At 51.6% G+C, this 17,886-nt stretch overlaps 1 protein-coding gene across 4 annotated transcripts in view; it reads left to right on the top strand.

Annotated features, from left to right (window-relative positions):
* The window catches only part of CACNA1E (calcium channel, voltage-dependent, R type, alpha 1E subunit), a 344,242-nt gene that overhangs the window by 271,525 nt on the left and 54,831 nt on the right, over window positions 1–17,886 (top strand). For 2 of the 4 annotated variants that reach the window (XM_008567379.1, XM_008567378.1), the window contains exons 17-26: window positions 214–331; window positions 1,988–2,055; window positions 3,534–3,631; window positions 7,800–7,856; window positions 9,016–9,663; window positions 10,072–10,385; window positions 12,489–12,642; window positions 13,811–13,940; window positions 14,644–14,703; window positions 15,438–15,544. In XM_008567379.1, the coding sequence (XP_008565601.1) occupies window positions 214–331; window positions 1,988–2,055; window positions 3,534–3,631; window positions 7,800–7,856; window positions 9,016–9,663; window positions 10,072–10,385; window positions 12,489–12,642; window positions 13,811–13,940; window positions 14,644–14,703; window positions 15,438–15,544 (1,754 nt within the window). The remainder of the gene's footprint in view (window positions 1–213; window positions 332–1,987; window positions 2,056–3,533; window positions 3,632–7,799; window positions 7,857–9,015; window positions 9,664–10,071; window positions 10,386–12,488; window positions 12,643–13,810; window positions 13,941–14,643; window positions 14,704–15,437; window positions 15,545–17,886) is intronic. The other 2 variants (XM_008567380.1, XM_008567377.1) reach the window with 1 other exon arrangement.

The raw sequence follows: 17,886 nt of genomic DNA, 5'->3' as shown, positions 1-17,886 counted from the left end.
TGGTCTCCTATTTTCAATGCCTAAAATTCCCTTCCCTATCAAAAGAAAGTTTAGGATTATTCATGGAAACGACTTTTTTTTGTAGTTCCATCCCTGGCAGGATGGCCAAGCATGGTATAAATGGAAAAGACCCAGGCCTAGAATTTTCCCTTTGCATGGTCTCCGTTTTCTCCACCAGCCCGGGTTTCTGATCTGCTTGTTTGCTTTGTGTAGATCCTGACAGGTGAGGACTGGAATGAGGTGATGTATAACGGGATCCGCTCCCAGGGAGGGGTCAGCTCGGGCATGTGGTCAGCCATCTACTTCATTGTGCTCACGTTGTTTGGAAACTGTATCCTTTTTGTGATTTTTCTCTTTATGGTGCCCGCCTGCCTGGACCAGCATTGGAGGAGGTATTGGAGTGGTGGTGGATGTGGTGGTGGTAGAGCTTGGGGGTGGGGGTGCAGGGAGAGGGGACATGGACATTGCTTGACATACTAAGGGACAGTCATGTGATACAGCCAAAGTTTTGCATTTTCCATAGTCCCAAAAAAAGAGATGCTCCTTTTTGTTTTCTGCCTCGTAAACTTCTAGGTGTCAGAGCAGACTATAAACTAAACACGAGAAATTCATAAAAAGAAAGCTATGCAGTGAGTCACAGAAATAGAAGGCCAGTTTGTCACAATGGCACCTTGATTTTCCTGTTACTCTTAAGGCTCACGTGAAGATGGGGGAAGCAGGAGCAGGGCATCTGTGGGGAGAAGTCAGAGGCCCCGGATTCTGTGTAAGCCTGGGCAGTGCCTCCATGTGCTCAGGGATGAAACCAGGGACAGCCACTGTGCCCTTTAGTTTCCTGAGTCTGTCAAACAAGGGAGAAGCTTGAAAGAAGGAGGATTCAGAGGGTAGAACAAAGTTGGGGATCAGAGAATCCTGGGTGCGTGGAGGCTCTGCCCATGAGCAGGGGTAACCGAGAACTATTCCAGCGACGTAAGAACCATATTCATAGTGTATGTTTAATCTCCAGAAGGAAAGACTTTCCAAACCTTCCTTGATAACACACTTAGGAGCATGGTCTTAAACCATTCACGCAACTAAATCGTGTTCATTACATCTGGGGCTTTTTTTTTTTAACACATTGATGCAACTGTAGCAGGTTTTCAATCACATTCGGACATCTCCTGTGGAATCCAGCCAAGGAAAGGGTTCTCCTAGCCCTCTAGGGTGTGGCTCGAAAATAGGGATGCTGTCAGGGCCTCGTTGCCCCGGTAGGATGAATGACAGCCTTTGGGCTCTGTCTGTGCCTTGTTCTACCCAGAGCAGCTTCACTGTCTTCCAGGTGGAAAGCTAGACTTTTATGCTAGCACCCATTCTATGTTTCACAGCACATGGCCCTCAAAGACATTTGGCAAATTGCGACTAAAGAGTGAGAACATGGAATAGAAATGGATTTCATAATGGATCATGTCTACTCTGTGACATTTTGTTCAATGAAACCTAGAAAGCTTTCTAGGACCCTAACAAGAAGAATGAGAGAAGTAAGCGAGTGTCCCATTATTGAGAGCTGCTTAACGTGGGCTGTGGACTCTCATTTCTTTCCCTTAAGGACAGAATAGCATAATGCCCTTTGGTCTAGGAGGGATTCAGTGCCGTCCTCCCAGAAAGGAGAGATGAGCTCCTATGCTAAGCTCCCTACACATCTCGTTGATCAATGATTCTCTTATTTGTTATTGCTAATGGTAGAGGCCATAGCTGTCTAAAGCCCGCCTCACCCCTTCTAGCCCTCTGGGTGGTTCGATTCAGGTATTTCTTTGTCCTGTGTAAAGAGATGATATGGGGAAGGAGGGAAGACATATCCTCTTTCTCTTTCAGACAGAGTTGGCTGACATCTCCCTCTCCCCTCCTGTAGTCTCTGCTTAAGTGACTCTTTGGGGTAGCTGCTGGTCTTGTTAGTGCCTTGCTAAAGCCTTTTGCTTTTCTTACTTGCCCGTCCTTAACTCTTCTCCCCCAGACACACTGCTGAATGTGTTCTTGGCCATCGCTGTGGACAACCTGGCCAATGCCCAGGAGCTGACCAAGGTAAGAATCGTTCTCTGGGGATCTGGTGGTTCTCTCGTGCCATTGGGTATCCTCTGGTCTTTATAGCTTGCTGTGAAAGTATGCGTTGTTTGACTCAGGCCTGCTTGGAAGGCCCCTTCTGGAAGCTTCTGGGCAGTTGGAGACCCACACACCCATGATGGAAGCATGGTTCACTTTCGTTGAGTTTGGTGAGCTTCAACTAGTCTGTGTTACTCATAAGATACAGACAACAACAGCTTAATCTCTATGAGCCCTCAGAGGGGTCCTTTCCAAGATTATCGTGGAGAGTCAAAAAAACACTAGAGCCCTGGATTTAAGTTTCACCTCTGCTACTGTGATCTATGGCTGTGTGACCCCAGTCATGTGACTTAACCCTTCTGGGTTTGGGTGTGAGGGGGGCCAGGAGTGTCACAGTTCCTGGGCTATGGCTTCTGGGGTATTTCAGTGGCTGTGCTCATCCTGCAGAAGTTCCAATGAAGCCAGATAGAACATTTCTCAGAGCGGCTCCTTTGTTTCTCTGATTCATTTCTCCAGGGGAGGAGAGAATACTAATTGCAGTGGGATGGTCTGTGGAGATAAGTGAAAGCTCTTCTCCCCATACAATGCAAATTTGGTTGAGCAGAGGCACGTAGCATCCTGGTAATGCTTCTGAACTGCTTCCAGGTATTCTATGTGTTGCCTACTTATCCTAGAGGATCTTCTTATTTGCAGGGTATGGTAGGGATAAGACTAGCTTTAGTATCTGAAAAACTGGCTACAAGTTTCACATCTGCCCCTTCCTGGCTGCTTTAGCTTTGGCTGGACTCCCAATCTCTATTAGCACAGGTTTCCTATGATGGGGATGATATATTTGCCTTGCATCTCTCACAGGATTACTGTGAGGATCAAGTAAGATGACGTATGTGAAAGCCATACTGTGCTATGAATATGTATGTATCCTTAAAAGCTCTAGTCATGTTACCTGAACTGGTTTTCCATACAGGGGACACTTACAAGCACGAATGCAGGTGAGGGAGAGGTTTCTGCCTGAGTGCCCAGGGTGGGGCCACTTAGTTGTGTGGGGAAGACACCATGATGGGGTACTCAGTCTTGGTGCTTTCTTCAGGGGGCTTTGCCTGGAAAGACCCTACTTGGTCACTTCCAGACGCTGAAGAAACTCTGAGAAGTGTTGGCTCCTGCTGTTGAGCTCCCCAGCCATGGCCAGCTCCCTTGAGGACTGAGGGTTGGGGTAGACTTCTCCCGGCTCTCCTGAGCAACCCGTGGGGGCTGCATGGAGACAACAATTGCTGGCCATGCCAGAGCTGTGAGGCTTCTGGCCGGTGGAGGTCTCTGGGCCAACCTAACCTCCTACTGCCTTGTTTAACCTCTTCCTCCACCTTCTTCACTTCACCTGGTTTTCAGAACTCCTGGGGAGAGCCAAAGGAAACTGCTCTCCTTCATGGGGATCCCAGGCAAAGCCATCTCTCCTTTTTGTCTAGGATGAACAGGAGGAAGAAGAGGCTTTCAACCAGAAACACGCACTGCAGAAGGCCAAGGAGGTCAGCCCGATGTCTGCACCCAACATGCCTTCTATCGAGTGAGTCTGCTGCCCCTTCACTGCCCTGGGGCTCCTGTGCTGATGGCCAGCTCCTCAACGCACAACACTATTGATGAGGGAGTGCACCTGCTCCAGGCCAGGGACTGTTCCTGAGCATACAGCAATGAGCAAGACAGAGGCTGTGCTCTCACCGGGCTCTTGTTTCAGTGAGTGGGATGGGTGATGAACATACAAATCATTTCAGGTCGTGGCAAAGTGTAAAGTGAAAACCAGGGTCATAAGGCAGAGAAGGACAGGGGTGGGGAGGAGTATCTTAGGGCAATCTGGAGGGTTCTCTGGAGAGGCAGTGTTTCAGCAGAGATCTAAATGTGTAGAAAATGTTTGTGTGGTATTTTGGAGGAAGAGTGTTCCCTAGCAAGGTCCAGTGTAGCTGATGTGTACTGAAGAAGGAGAGATATAAGGCAAGGCCAGAGAGGTGGGCAGCAGCCAGCTTGCAGATCTATAAGGCTCAGGGGAAGGATTTTAGCTTTTATTCTTTTTTTTTTTTTCCTTTTTGTCTTTTTTTTACTGACCGGTACAGGATCGCAACCCTCGGTGTTGCGCCCGCACCACGCTCAGCCAGTGAGTGGGAACCGGTCACCACATGGGATCCGAACCCTCGGCGGGAGCGCCTCCGCACTCCCAAGCGGCGCACTCTCCAGTGTGCCACCGGGCCGGCCCTTAGCTTTTATTCTAACTGCAACCATGGGAGGACTTAAACTGGAAGGATGCTTAGTGGAAAGAGTTACACTTTTTTTTTTTTGTCCTTTTTTGTGACCTCACTCAGCCAGTGAGCACACTGGCCATCCCTATATAGGATCTGAACCCGTGGCGGGAGCGCTGCTGCGCTCCCAGCGCTGCACTGTCCCGAGTGAGCCACGGGGTCAGCCCAAAGAGTTACACTTTTAAAAGGTCACTCTGCTCTGTGGAGATTGTAGGGGCCAGGAGTGGAGGCAGGGAGTCAGACTTGGCTCCTAGTGTTCAAGTAGGTGAGAGGTGATGGTTTAGACCAGCACGGCGGCAATGGAGGACATGAGAAGTGATCCCATTCAGTCTGTATTTTGGAGGGAGAGCCAATAGAACAAGCTAATGGATTATATGTGATAAGGGCAAGGATGGAAAGAAAAGAAACAGAAATTGCTCCCAGGTTTTACGGTTTTGAGCAACTGGGCAGAAGGTGGTGGTGGTTACTGATATCCTGGAGAAAGGTCGAAAGGCAGAGTTCATTTGGCTGCATTAAATGTGAGATACATCTAAGGCATCCGAGTGTTGGATAGGCCACGGGTTAGATGCATCTGGAGCTTAGAAGAGAAGTCAGGATTAAAATAAAGATTTAGGGGAAGGCATTTGCATTTAGATGGTATTTAAGCCTTGAGTGTGGGTGAGATGACCCAAGGAGAGTGGGGATGGGGAAGAGAGGAGCTGAGAAGATCTGGCAGAGGAGAAGCCAGCACAGGAGACCAGAGACCAAGGGGGGTGCAACCAGGAGGCAGAAGGAAGAACAGGGAAGCTCGGTGTCCTGGAAACCTGTAGAGGAGAACTCTGCAGCCAGGAGGGGTGGGCAGGGCTGCTAAGCACTGTTGAATGATCACGGACAATGAGGACAGAGAAGGGACCACTGGATTTGGCAAAATGAAAGCTTTAGTAAGCAGACAAAAGCAGCTTCAGTGGCCAAGAGGGAACAAAGTTCAGTTGAAGTGGGTTAGGCAGAGAATGGGAGGTGATGAGGTAGAGCAGTGAGTACACACTCCTTCAGGGAAGCTGGATCTGGGGTTGATGGTAGAACTAGGGGCAGTCGGCTTGGGCGCCTGGTCTCTGCATGGTAAGAGGAGGGGCTGAAGGAGAGGCTAAGAAATGACTAGAGAACCATGGAATTTCTGTTGCTGCTTCTGGGCCTGCATGAGGACTGGGTGGGTCACCCTGGGCTGTCTGTGGGAAAGTTCTGGGACCCTTAGGAGGTGGAACTCCATCCCCCAATTCATTAAAGATTGATGGGGAAAGGCCTAACAACTCCTTCCTGTCTAGAATATTCTCTGGGCCTTGAGTGGTTTCTACCCTACCTTCCCTGAACTCATGAATTTGGGTTAAACACACACACACAGGTATCTAAAACTGCAGATGGGTAGGACTGGCTGTCACTTAGGGGTGGGTGGTTCTATTTCCTGAGATGAGGAAGCCTGGGGGAGAAGTGGATTTGGAGAGATGTGAGTTAGGACGATGCTTGGCCCAGAGCAGAAACACTATTTATGGAATGAAAGAATGAATGAAATGTGGGTAGGCACAGGGCTGTGGGAATCGAGCAGAGTGTGCATCAGGCACAGCGCAGTGAGAGAAGGTGCTGCAGACACCCGAGAACAGCAGAGACCCAGGCTTTGGCTGCTGCGCCTGTGCTGCAAGATGACCGCCACTGCCGTGAGCGACCTCAGGGTGTGTGTGCCCCGCTGAGGTGTGCGGGTGAGACTGCTGGTTGCAGGACTGCAGCATAACCGAGTGCAAATGTGGCTGTCCGTGGAGAAACATGGACAGAGCATTGTCGCACACCCAAGTGCCTGAGCGCTGGTCACAGTTTTGTCACTAGCATGCTCTGTGGCCTTGGATAGAGAACCACTCAGGATCTCAGGACCTCTGTATCCCCATCTTTGAAATGGAAGAATCCCATTTGCCCTTCCTGTTCCACATATTATGGGGTGTACACGAGGTCATATTCACAGGAGTTGGCGATACATGGATGCTTCTCTGCGTGATTTTAGGTATGAATGTAAATTTGGATCTTTGCATACGTGAGTAGAGAGGAGAAGGGAGTTTAAAGTGTGTGTCTGATTTGTGTGGGAGTTAGAGGTTGGTCTCTCTTTTGCCTGGCATGTGTCTGTGTGTGTGTGCGTGTGTGTGTGTGCGTGTGTGTGTGTGTGTGAGAGAGAGAGAGAGAGAGAACCTATCCATGTCCTTACACTCTTACACATGTGCTTTGGAAGGGTTGGTATTTAAGTATTGGAGAGATTGCAAATAGGTGGCATGATGCGTGTTCCCTGGTGGGTGTGCATGCTGCCTGTTGGCGTGTGGGCTTCTCGTTCTGTATGCTGCCCGTGCTTCTTGGCATCCTGCCCTCACCTGTGCCTCACTGCGTTGCAGGCTGCCCATGCTGAGGGATTCTGTTGATGAGCTCACAGGTTCTCCACAATGCTGTGTGCGTCATGGATACTTGTGTGCAGCTACACATGTGTGTACTGTGCCTCTTCCAGACACCCACAGGGAGTCTCAGACCAGCTGCCTCTGCTCCTTCAGCCCCACCCTGTGTTGGGCTCCTCTGCAGATGAGCAGAGTTAGTTTGCCTAGCATGTGTTGTTCTCCGCCTGAGCATTGTCCCTGTGCTGACAGGCTCATTTTACCAGGTGTCCTGTCTGCTTTTGCAGGTACTGCTAACACCCTGTTACTCAGACCTTCCATTGGCCTTGTGTTTGAAAGGATACAGTGTATGTGTGGAAGAGATTTCTTTCTATACAAGGCTAAGAAGGTGAATACAATGCTTTACCCAGCTGAATAGACCAAACCTCCAGGCCTGTGGCCAGGGCCACTGGATTGCACAAATGCAGGGCACTCCACGCATGTCCTGGAGTTTGTGAATCGCAGCCCTGCTTTTGGTTACGGGCTGCTTTGTAGCCTGTGTGGCATGCATGGCAGAGTGTTTGTTCCCCCACATGTTTTGTGAGATGGAATCAGGATCTGCTATAGGAGCGATGAGCTGGGGAATCACACCCATGTGAATGTGCTGTGCTTCCTAGAAATGATCAGGGACGGGGAATCCAACTACCCATCAGAGCTTACACGATATCCAAAATAGGCCTCTGAAGGATGTTTAGGTGAAAGTGTGAGTGCCAGTGGAGCATGCCATTGAAGGATCTGAAGCTCTATAACATATGGAAAGGTCTATCCTTGTGTATCTGCATGTGTGCTTCAAAAACTAGACCCATGTATTTGTACATAGCAAGGAACCAAAAGTCACTGTGCTGGGGAGTTGAAGGCTGGGAGTCCAGAGAGGGCAGGCAGGCACACGGGGAACGTGTGGACCTGCGGAGGACGCCGTGCCTCCCTCTGGAGATCTGCTGGTGGCTGTGGGGCATAAGTTCCTAGAGGTTGGGGTGAACTGAACCTGTTCGTTTTTCTTTCCCAGAAGAGACAGAAGGAGAAGACACCACATGTCGATGTGGGAGCCACGCAGCAGCCACCTGTATGTGTGTACCGGTTTGCGTGTTTGTGAGTGGTTATGTGTGGGTGTGGGGACAATGTGTCTTTGTCCTTGGCCATGGACAAAGTGTTATTGGGTGTGCATGTCAGTGTGTGCCTTGGTGTGTGTGTGTGTGTTCCGTGCACATGGTCTGTGGACATGCCCCTCTGCACCTTTCAACGTATGCTTTTCTCAGTGTGTGTCAAACATATGTGACCCTGTGTGTGGTTGCCCCATTTGGCCTTTGAATGGGCACGTGTTGGTAATTAGTGTTGGGGGGTGTGCCTTTCCCATAGGCAGTTGTGTACAGCTCTGTGTGGGCCTCAGGGTGCGTGTGGGTATATGTGAGTATCCCCTGATAGTTCATAGGTGTGTGCCTGCAGGCACAGGTGAGGGAAGGGTAGGTGACTACCCTTCTATCCCGTGAGCCCACTTCCATGTGCTGTTCTGTGTGTGTCACGCCTGTGTTCCTGCTGTCATGTGAGTGCTCCTCTAGGCCCCTGAGCTGCAGTGTTCAACAGTGGTTTTGAGTATGAGCTGATGGTGGTCTGTGCACATATAGTCCTCTGTAGTTTTTAGCTGCTGTCATGGAAGAGACCATGACACTCTTAGTCTTTGAGGGTGATGCCAAGACCTTTTGGGTCCTTTTGCCACTGTCCTCACGCTTTGGTAGTATCCGATCATTGTACTGCACAGGACTTGCTAGCCCAGGCTGTGATCTCAGAGGGAAAGGGGAGGGGGAGGGGTGGACAGGAAAAGGTCTCAGCTTGAATCAAGGACCATTGGTGGGCATAGAGTGGGTACAGGCTGATGCCCTGAAAGCAAAGGAGTGAAGACCTGGTAAGCCTTTGGACTGGCATCCTAGCAGGTCCTGAAGATGGGGAACTCAGTGCTGGATCTGATCCCTACCCCACCCTCAGCTACTACAGAGCAGGGGTTAGAGTGGAAGCCCCTGGACTGGGAGGCGCTGGTGCAAGGACTCCCCATGTGTGGCCTACTCTGCTCCTTGCATCTTTCTGTGCTTCCTGTCAGCAGGTGCTGGGCTCCCCTATTTGATCCCCCACCTTGTGTGCGACCCTTTTCCCACGGCCCCCGTGGCTGCCCCCCCTGGCCTGCAGCAGTCAGGCCCTGACTACAGCTCTCGCCATTTCCCCTTTGCCAGGAGGGAGCGGAGGCGCCGGCACCACATGTCGGTGTGGGAGCAGCGCACCAGCCAGCTGCGGAGGCACATGCAGATGTCCAGCCAGGAGGCCCTCAACAAGGAGGAGGCCCCACCCATGAACCCCCTTAACCCCCTCAACCCGCTGAGTCCTCTCAACCCACTCAATGCCCACCCTAGCCTCTACCGGAGACCCAGGCCCATCGAGGGCCTGGCCCTGGGTCTGGGCCTGGAGAAGTGCGAGGAGGAGCGCATCAGCCGTGGGGGGTCCCTCAAGGGGGACGGAGGGGACCTGTCCAGCACTCTGGACAACCAGCGAAGTCCCTTGTCCCTGGGCAAACGGGAACCACCATGGCTGGCCAGGCCCTGTCATGGGAACTGTGACCCGACCCAGCAGGAGGCTGGAGGAGAGACCGTGGTGACCTTCGAGGACCGAGCCAGGCACAGGCAGAGTCAGCGGCGCAGCCGGCACCGCCGTGTCAGGACAGAAGGCAAGGAGTCCGCCTCGGCCTCCCGGAGCAGATCTGCCAGCCAGGAGCGGAGTCTGGATGAAGGTGTGCCCACGGAGGGGGTGAAGGAGCATGAGCCCAGGGGCAGCCATGGGGCCAAGGAACCAACAATCCAAGAAGAGAGAGCCCAGGACTTACGGAGGTAATGAGTCACAGGAGTACCCTGGGGCACGTAACACAGGCCAGTGTTAGGAATCCTTCCCTATAAGCCTTCCTAAGCCTCGGCGTCCCCTTATAAAGTGGAGATGATGCTGATGCACCCTTTATAAGGTACGCGTAAATATAACAGGCAATGGGATCTGACCCCCAGAAACTAGGGTCTGCCCTTCCAGGGCATCTCCTGCTGGAAGTGCGTCATGGCTGGATGGGAAGAAGGCGGTGGGCATGGCCCCAGTATTGGCTCCACTCTGCCTGGCCGGGTGGGTGTGCGAGGCATGCTGTCTGTCCTTCAGCAGGGCTCCTGGGGCTGCCCTCACCCTCCCCTCTTGCCAGGCGCATCAGCCGTTCTGGAACAGCTTCCGAGCACCAGCCGTCTCCTCTCTCCTCCCAGGACCAACAGTCTGATGGTGCCCAGAGGCTCCGGGCTGGCAGGAGTCCTTGAAGAGGCCAACACACCCCTAGTCCCGCCCCACCCCGAGCAGGAAGTGGGGAAGGATGCAGCACTGGTGGAGCAGGAGCCAGAAGGCAGTAGTGAGCAAGCCCTGCTGGGGGACATGCATCTGGACGTGGGCAGACCTGTCAGCCAGAGTGAGCCCGACCTCTCCTGCATCACAGCCAACACGGACAAGGCCACCACTGAGAGCACCAGCGTCACCGTGGCCATCCCCGACGTGGGCCCCTTGGTGGACTCGACCGTGGTGCACAGTGAGCACAGTCCCTGCCCCTCACCCCACCGCCCTGCCCCCAGGGCCAGGGGCTGTGGGCTCTGGAGCCCCTCCAGTAAAGCCACGTGGAAAGCTCCACTCCCAGGAGGGAAGCGCTCTTCAAGTAGTCAGAAGAGGGCCAGTTGTCTTACGTTTTGCAGGAAAACAATAAGTTAGCGTTTTCTCAATCTTAAATTTTGCCCATAAAATTTCCTTAAACTTTTGGTCCCTGTGACTACCCTAGAGTCTTCAGAGCAATCATGTGATTTTGTACCCTGTTGTATATTCAGCCATTAGATTTAATGTACGGCTGTTCTGTGGCCTTCCCTGTGACCTCCAAGATGCTCTGCCCCAGGACAAGTTAGGGAAGCCCTGGTGAAGAGGGCGATGGCAGGAGGGCTCCTTCTGGCCCTGGCTCTGCTCAGTGAGTGGCCTCGGAACAAACCTCTGCATCCCTCGATGCCTCAGTTTGTCATGTATAAAGTGAAAGCGTTGAACTAAATAATCTCTGAGGCCTTTCCCTGTACTAATATTTTATGACTCTATTACTCTTATCAACACTTTCTTTCCTAGGAGCTTTCAGTCACAGGTTCTCTCCATCACAGTTCCCTCATGCGTCAGATGTTAATCTACGAAAACTTAAAGGGAAACACAGCAAAATAAAAAGCACTTAACCTACTACCCCATGCTGCCCTGACCCCACGCTGCATCCCTGCCCCCTGCACCCCATCTCTGTCCCCACACCCTAATCCTGCCCTGACCCCGCACCCCATCTCTGTATTAATCCCACTGCTGCCCTGTGATCACTGACTTGTGACCACAGAGTTCCACCCTTGCCTGTTTTTCTCTCTTTTTCCACGTTTTTCTCTTTCATATGATAGTCTTCTACTCTTCCTGTCTGTCTTTGTCCCACTGCTCTGTATCTGTTCCTTCATGCACTCTATACTCAAAATACCAATAATGCTTTAAAACGTGAAAGCTCTCATGTCCAGTGCTTGCTGGGGTCGACTTGGCCATGTCTCAGGATCCCAGAATCACAACCTCTTTTGATGTCTGTTTGCTTTTATACTCTAATAAGTAAGAAGTGTTTTGGAGCCTCTTTTATGAGAAGCAACATTAAGAAAGCTTGGCCCTCCCTCTGTTCCCATTCCAGAGCTAGTCCATGGCCTTGGTCAAGGTAAGAGCATGTTACAGGAAGGCTTTTGGGTACTTCATATGACTCACATTTTAGAAGGCCTGTCATGGGCCAGAGCAACAGAGGCTTGCTGCTCACACAGGTTCAGGGCAGCATCGTTCACCGAACAGAGCAGTGGGGAGAGGTTGACTGGATTCCTTTCCCCATTCTGACAGCCTCAGCCTCTGGCCAACTTACCCCCCACTGTGACCTGAGCATGGTAGCAGAGAGTAGCAGCCCGGGAGTGCTGCAGGGCTCCAGCTCCTCCGTCCTCCCAGTCCTGGAATAAACTCATGGGTCCATATTCACATGAATATTGCATTCTCATTTCCACATTAATTGTGGCTGGGAAAAACAGAGCCAGAAAGGCAGCTGCAAATAGAGTAATGTTTTTTTTTTTTAAATCTTCCATTGCAGTGTGATTTCCTTGACAGGATATAGGATTTCTAATTGGGAACCCATGCTAGCTGTATGACCTTAGGAAAGGTACTTAAATTCCTGGAACTTCAGTTTTCTCATCTGAATAATCGGAATAACAGTACTTGCTCTTCTGGGTGTACTGATGTGAAAATTCAGGAAGCGAATATATACCAAGAATCCAGCATTTAGGTATAAGATCCAAACTTGGTAAACTTTACCACAGAAAGAACCGTGCTGTTCACCAGACTGTAAAAGTTCAATCATAAATGATAGTATTTATTATCATTAAAGTAAAATAAAGTAAAGTCACATAAAATTTGGGTGAGGGTAAGGATAAGAGGAGAGGAAGAGTGTTTGCCATGTAGCAAATACCCCAGGTGCTTGCAGGGTGCCATGCGAGGGGCATCCCCGTAGCCCTTTCCCATCCTCCCCTTGCCGTCCCCACCTGAAAATGAAGGGCGTTATTCATGGAGCAAGGTTCCTGAAGATTTCAACGTATTCCTCTTGCAGTTAGCAACAAGACTGATGGAGAAGCCAGTCCCTTGAAGGAAGCCGAGATCAAAGAGGAGGGGGAGGTGGAGAAGAAACAGAAGAAAGAGAAGCGTGAGACTGGCAAAGCCATGGTGCCCCACAGCTCTATGTTCATCTTCAGCACCACCAACCCGTAAGACACCCCCGCATTGCTCCCCCTTTGGTGCCAGGGTTTGAGCCAGGGCAGGGTGATGGAGAGAGGAAGGGATGGGGACCCGGTCATCTTCCTGAGCCTTCCTGGCAGAGTGTGGCCAGACACTGAAGCCCCGAGGGTGCCCATTAGGTGAAGGGGTCGTTATGTTAAGCAGCCTCTGAACTCCGTGCCCATCGTCTAAAGAGTAGCTTAAGACAAGATAACATGAGAAATGTCATGAGAAAAAAGACCCCGTTCTTTGGTCAGTAGCTGGCATGGGGGGAGGAAGGAAATCTACTTGAGGATGTGTCACCAAGCATTGCAGAGGTAGGCAGAGCCAAGAACGTGGAGCTTAGAGTGACCAGGTCACCCAAATGGAGTTTGAGAGCATCGGTCCCACTGCCGTACATGTGGATTTCTGAACTGGGCTTGTTCCCCAGAGCAGAGGTAGGGGCATGAGGTGGGGGTGGCAAAGAAGAGCCTGGGAGGTTAGAGTCAGGAAAGATGGAATTTGGGAGGAGAATCTGCCTTCTGCCGTGGAAGTGAGCATCGTGTACATGTGGACCAGCTTCTGAGACTAGGAAGACAAGACGGCTTTCCTTGGCCACGTGGGCAGGCTTCACACAGAGCTCTGGGAAGGGAGGAACCAGGGTCAAGGTATGTCGGGCCATCTAAAGCTAGCACGTAGAATGTAGAGTATAGTAACTTTAATCAGAATAACCTGGGGCTTATGAAACCTGTTGCTGCTTTCATGAGGAATCTTAGAATCAAGGCCTATTTTTATGCTTCATGGTTCTTTGTAATTTCCTTGGTATGTCCCAGTTTCCTTACATTGGTGGGGACGACACTGAGGTACAGGGGAGGGTAGCATGTGGTTTGTGTAGTCTGATGCTGGCGGCTCCTCGTGGCTCAGACATGGTTGCAGATAATGCATCTGGGTTTGCGTGCTGCAGCCTCTCACCAATCTAATTACCTTCCCCCACGGGGACTTTAAATCAAGGGTGGTGCCTGAGAAATTAAATTGCTCTCCCTGGTGGCCTCCTTGGCCAGGGCCTGGCTGTCTGGAAAAGGCCAGAGTGTGTGTGTTGGAGGCGGGGGAGTGGGGAGTAGGAGGGAAGGGCGTGGGAGAGGAGCAGGGCCGGCTCAGCAGGGCTCACCCACCCCGCAGGATTCGGAGGGCCTGCCACTACATCGTGAACCTGCGCTACTTTGAGATGTGCATCCTCCTGGTGATCGCTGCCAGCAGCATTGCCCTGGCTGCAGAGGACCCTGTCCTGACCAACTCGGAGCGCAACAAAGTGGGTGCACAGGGCCATTTGCCAACCTCTGCAGTGCCCTGGTACCCACCCTGTCCCAGCCCCTCCCCTTCCCAGCAGTGGAGGTGGGCTAAGATGGTAGGAACGCTGCTGGGGAATGAGGAAGGATTGAGAAATTGCCCGTTCCTGTTCCAGGCCAGTCCCCCAGCCCCACGCCCCAACCACCTGCATGCCTTTATGCTGCAGCAGCGGGCCTTAACCCAGTGCCAGCCGGGGCTTTGAAGGGGTCTCAGCTATCCGTGGCCTTGGATTTGGACCTAACATAGTGTCACGGAGGGTGTGCAAGAAGCTGGGGAGCTGCAGCTCTACCACAGGGAGTTGAGATGTGTCCTTGGGTCCCACAGGTGTATGTCAGGAGATGTGAGGGAAGTAAGGAGGATAGGAAGTGACAAGTTTTCCAGGTCCTGAGTCAGAACTGGAGGGAGAGGCTTGTCAGGCAATTCAGACCCAAGAAATTAAGTTCTGGCTAAGGAGAGGAAATGGCTGAGGACTGGCCACCAGATCGTGTGGCTCTAGCAGGATCCACGGCCCCCTCCTTCCTGCCTCCATCTCTATCCAGCTAGTGGTTACAATGCCACACCCTTGTTCTGAGGTGGAAATGGGTGGGAGTAGGGGTGGGCATGCAGGACCGCATGTCCTGGTGGCCTCACAGGGTCCTCTTCTCTCCACCATATGTGTCTTCCAGGTCCTGAGGTATTTTGACTATGTTTTCACGGGCGTGTTCACCTTTGAGATGGTTATAAAGGTAAAAGCTTCTAGAAAAAAACCTGGGCTCCAGGGCTTGGATGGGTCACTTGTCTGCCCTCTAGTATAGGGCCCATCCCAATGCTGCCACCTATTAGCCAGTGACAGAACAGAACCTCAGCAGGGCCTCTGCTAACCCTTCTCTGGCCTTGGACACCTAAGGACAAGTGTCTCAGCAGGACATGACTGGGTGTGTATGTTTGGCCTGGTGCAGACCTGTAGGAGGCAGGCAGCAGGTGGGTGTGCAGACAGGTGTGGGGCCTGAGCTGCCCTCCCCAGCACGCTTCCTCCCTTGAGCCTGCGTAGGTGCCGAGGCATAGGGTTAGGTAGAGGTGAGTCTTCCTGGGCTTCATCTAGTTCCAGCCACACTCACTCCCCTGCAGCCCCCTAACACCCCACAGGTCTGTCTGGTTCCCAGTCTCACCCATCCTGGATCTTACCCATCCATGCACGTGTGGCAATGCCTGGTGCTCCAAGCCACTAATGAACGGAGGAGTATGGCAGGGTTCTGTGAGGCTGAGGAGTCTAGCAACCCCTGGGTAGCTAGGAGAAGGAGCTTCACACCTCACAGCTACCCAGAGAAAGCCTGTTGCACCTACCCTCCTGCTCTTCGGCTCCCAGGGTAGGGGGTGTGGAGCAATGGCAGTGGGGGAATTGCTGCGATGAACCCGAGCTCAGGGCAAGCGTTGCCCACCTCCTGGCCTCACCTGTGGCTTTTGCACCCTTCTCCTGCAGATGATAGACCAGGGCTTGATCCTTCAGGACGGGTCCTACTTCCGAGACCTGTGGAACATCCTGGATTTTGTGGTGGTGGTAGGCGCGTTGGTGGCCTTCGCTCTGGCGTAAGTGGCTCTTTTCCTATTCAGTTCTCTTCCTTGCTGGAGACTCTGGCTGGCTGATGCCTTCTCCAGGGCCAGCCTGAGAAATGAAACACTCAGAGCAGCTTCTTGCTGCCCTGGAATGCTGCTTCCCAGCCGCCCTCAGCAGAGCTCCTGAGAGCCTTGTGACCTCAGCTCATGTGCCCTAAATGGCAGGGTGGGGGAAGCAGGAGCAGGGGTATCAGCAGGGAGAAGTCAGAGGCCCCGGGTTCCTTTCCTGAGATGAGTAAGCATGAGCAGTGCCTCCACGTGCCCAAGGATGGACCCAGGGACAGCCACTGTGCCCTTTTGTTTCCTGAGTCTGTCAAACAAGGGAGAAGCTTGAAAGGAGGAGGATTAAGAGGGTAGAACAAAGTTGGGATCATAGAATCCTGGGTGCGTGGAGGCTCTGCCCATGAGCAGGGGTAACCGAGAACTATTCCAGCAATGTAAGAACCAAATTAGTAGTGTATGTTTAATCTCCAGAAGGAAAGACTTTCCAAACCTTCCTTGATAACACGCTTAGGAGCATGGTCTTAAACCATTCAGGCAACTAAATCGTGTTCATTACATCTGGGGCTTTTTTTTTTTTTTAACACATTGATGCAACTGTAGCAGGTTTTCTATCACATTCGGACATCTCCTGTGGAATCCAGCCAAGGAAAGGTTTTCCTAGCCCTCTAGGGTGTGGCTCGAAAATAGGGATGCTGTCAGGGCCTCGTTGCCCCGGTAGGATGAATGACAGCCTTTGGGCTCTGTCCGTGCCTTGTTCTACCCAGAGCAGCTCCACACTCTTCCAGGTGGCACAATAGAATTTCCCGAGTCATCCTTCCAGCTTCTTTGAGTACATGTAGGAATCTTGTGTTTTAAGCAAGGCGAGCTACATTTTCTTTCTAATGATGCAGAAGGAAAGCATTTGGTTGCTGCTTTCACTGATAGCAGCTGCAAAAGGAAAGGAACAAAATGTCCCCATAGGTTTACCCTTTTCGGGGCCACGTGGTTAGAAAGGGATCATCTATCCCACCTTCTCCCCAGGCACGATCAGCTTCCATCCCTTACCCATTCTAGCAGAAAAAGAGGTGGGGTGAGGGTTGAGAAGGAATGTTTCTCAAGTGGCCTGGGGTAAGGGGCTCTCTGTCTGTAGGAGAGGTGAAGTATTCCCTGCTGTGCTAAGAATCTAAGGTCTCCAGAATCTGAAAGTAAACTGTGTCCGTTGCTCCCCCAGCCATGGGGGATCCTCCATAAGTGAGCTGGGTTGAGTGTGGTTTGTGAGTCTGAGATAGACTGGCAGGATAACTTCCGTGTCCCTTGTCCCCCTGTGCACTAGTGTGTTAACTAACCCCTCGAGAGACAGGGAATCCCCTTTGCCTCTCACAAGAGGAAAGCTTCCTATCAGACATGGCCGAATTGCTCCCAAGGATATTTCACAAAAGCATGGTATTTTCTCAAACATCCGGACTGCCTATAGATTCTCACACCGAGATAAAAAGAAAGGCAGCTCTGGCTCTGCTTCAGGGACTCCTGGCTCCTGTTCCTTCTCCGTGGAAAGATGCATGAAAGTCTCCCTTTGTCCTAAGGAGGCCCACATTTTTTGTTAGAGATAAATATTACCCTTGGGTTTTTAAGAGGTCAAGTTCTCTTCTCGTTTTATCAGTTCATTTGCATACATTATTCCCCATAGTGATCTCTCTCTTATTTCAATCTCAGTAACGTCCCTCTGAAGAATAAAGGATGAAGAGAGAGAATCCCAGAGGAAAGGACTCCCCTGATCTTTAGGAAGAACAGATCTCATTGGGGTGGCAGGACAGAGTGGCAGGAAGGGTGTGGGCTGCAGAGCCAGGCAGGTCCTACTCTGAATGCCAGCCCCTCGTCCGAATTCTAGCTCTGTGTCCTTGAGCCACACAGCAAAATACTAACCTTCCTAACCTCAGTTTCTCATCTCCAAAATGGAGACAAAGTAAGGTGTGTAGAGTGCTTTAGCACAGGGCCTGACAGTGTGAGTGATCGATAAATGCTAATTCCCTGCTTTATCCTTCCAATTCTCCCATCACATCATGAAGTCCAAATACAGGAGCATAGTATGTGTTGCTGCATAATGTATGCAGATATGAAGATGGATGCAGGCTGGTCCAAGACTCGGTTGTTCCTCACCCACCGCTCACCTGTGCCTGGTAACCAGGCAGGTGTGTTGGTGCCAGTGTGAGGAGCAGGTGCATTTGAGAGGAAGCCTCTGCATGACTGCCCGTGTTCACGGTCCAGCTGTCTCTCTTCAAACTCAGAGTAATGACGACATGCTGTGGGCTTGTCATCTGTCTTGTTCTTTCTTT

Source organism: Galeopterus variegatus, unplaced genomic scaffold (genome assembly GCF_000696425.1).
Source record: "Galeopterus variegatus unplaced genomic scaffold, G_variegatus-3.0.2 Scaffold314, whole genome shotgun sequence".
NCBI lineage: Eukaryota > Metazoa > Chordata > Mammalia > Dermoptera > Cynocephalidae > Galeopterus > Galeopterus variegatus.
This window is presented reverse-complemented; position numbering and strand designations above follow the sequence as displayed.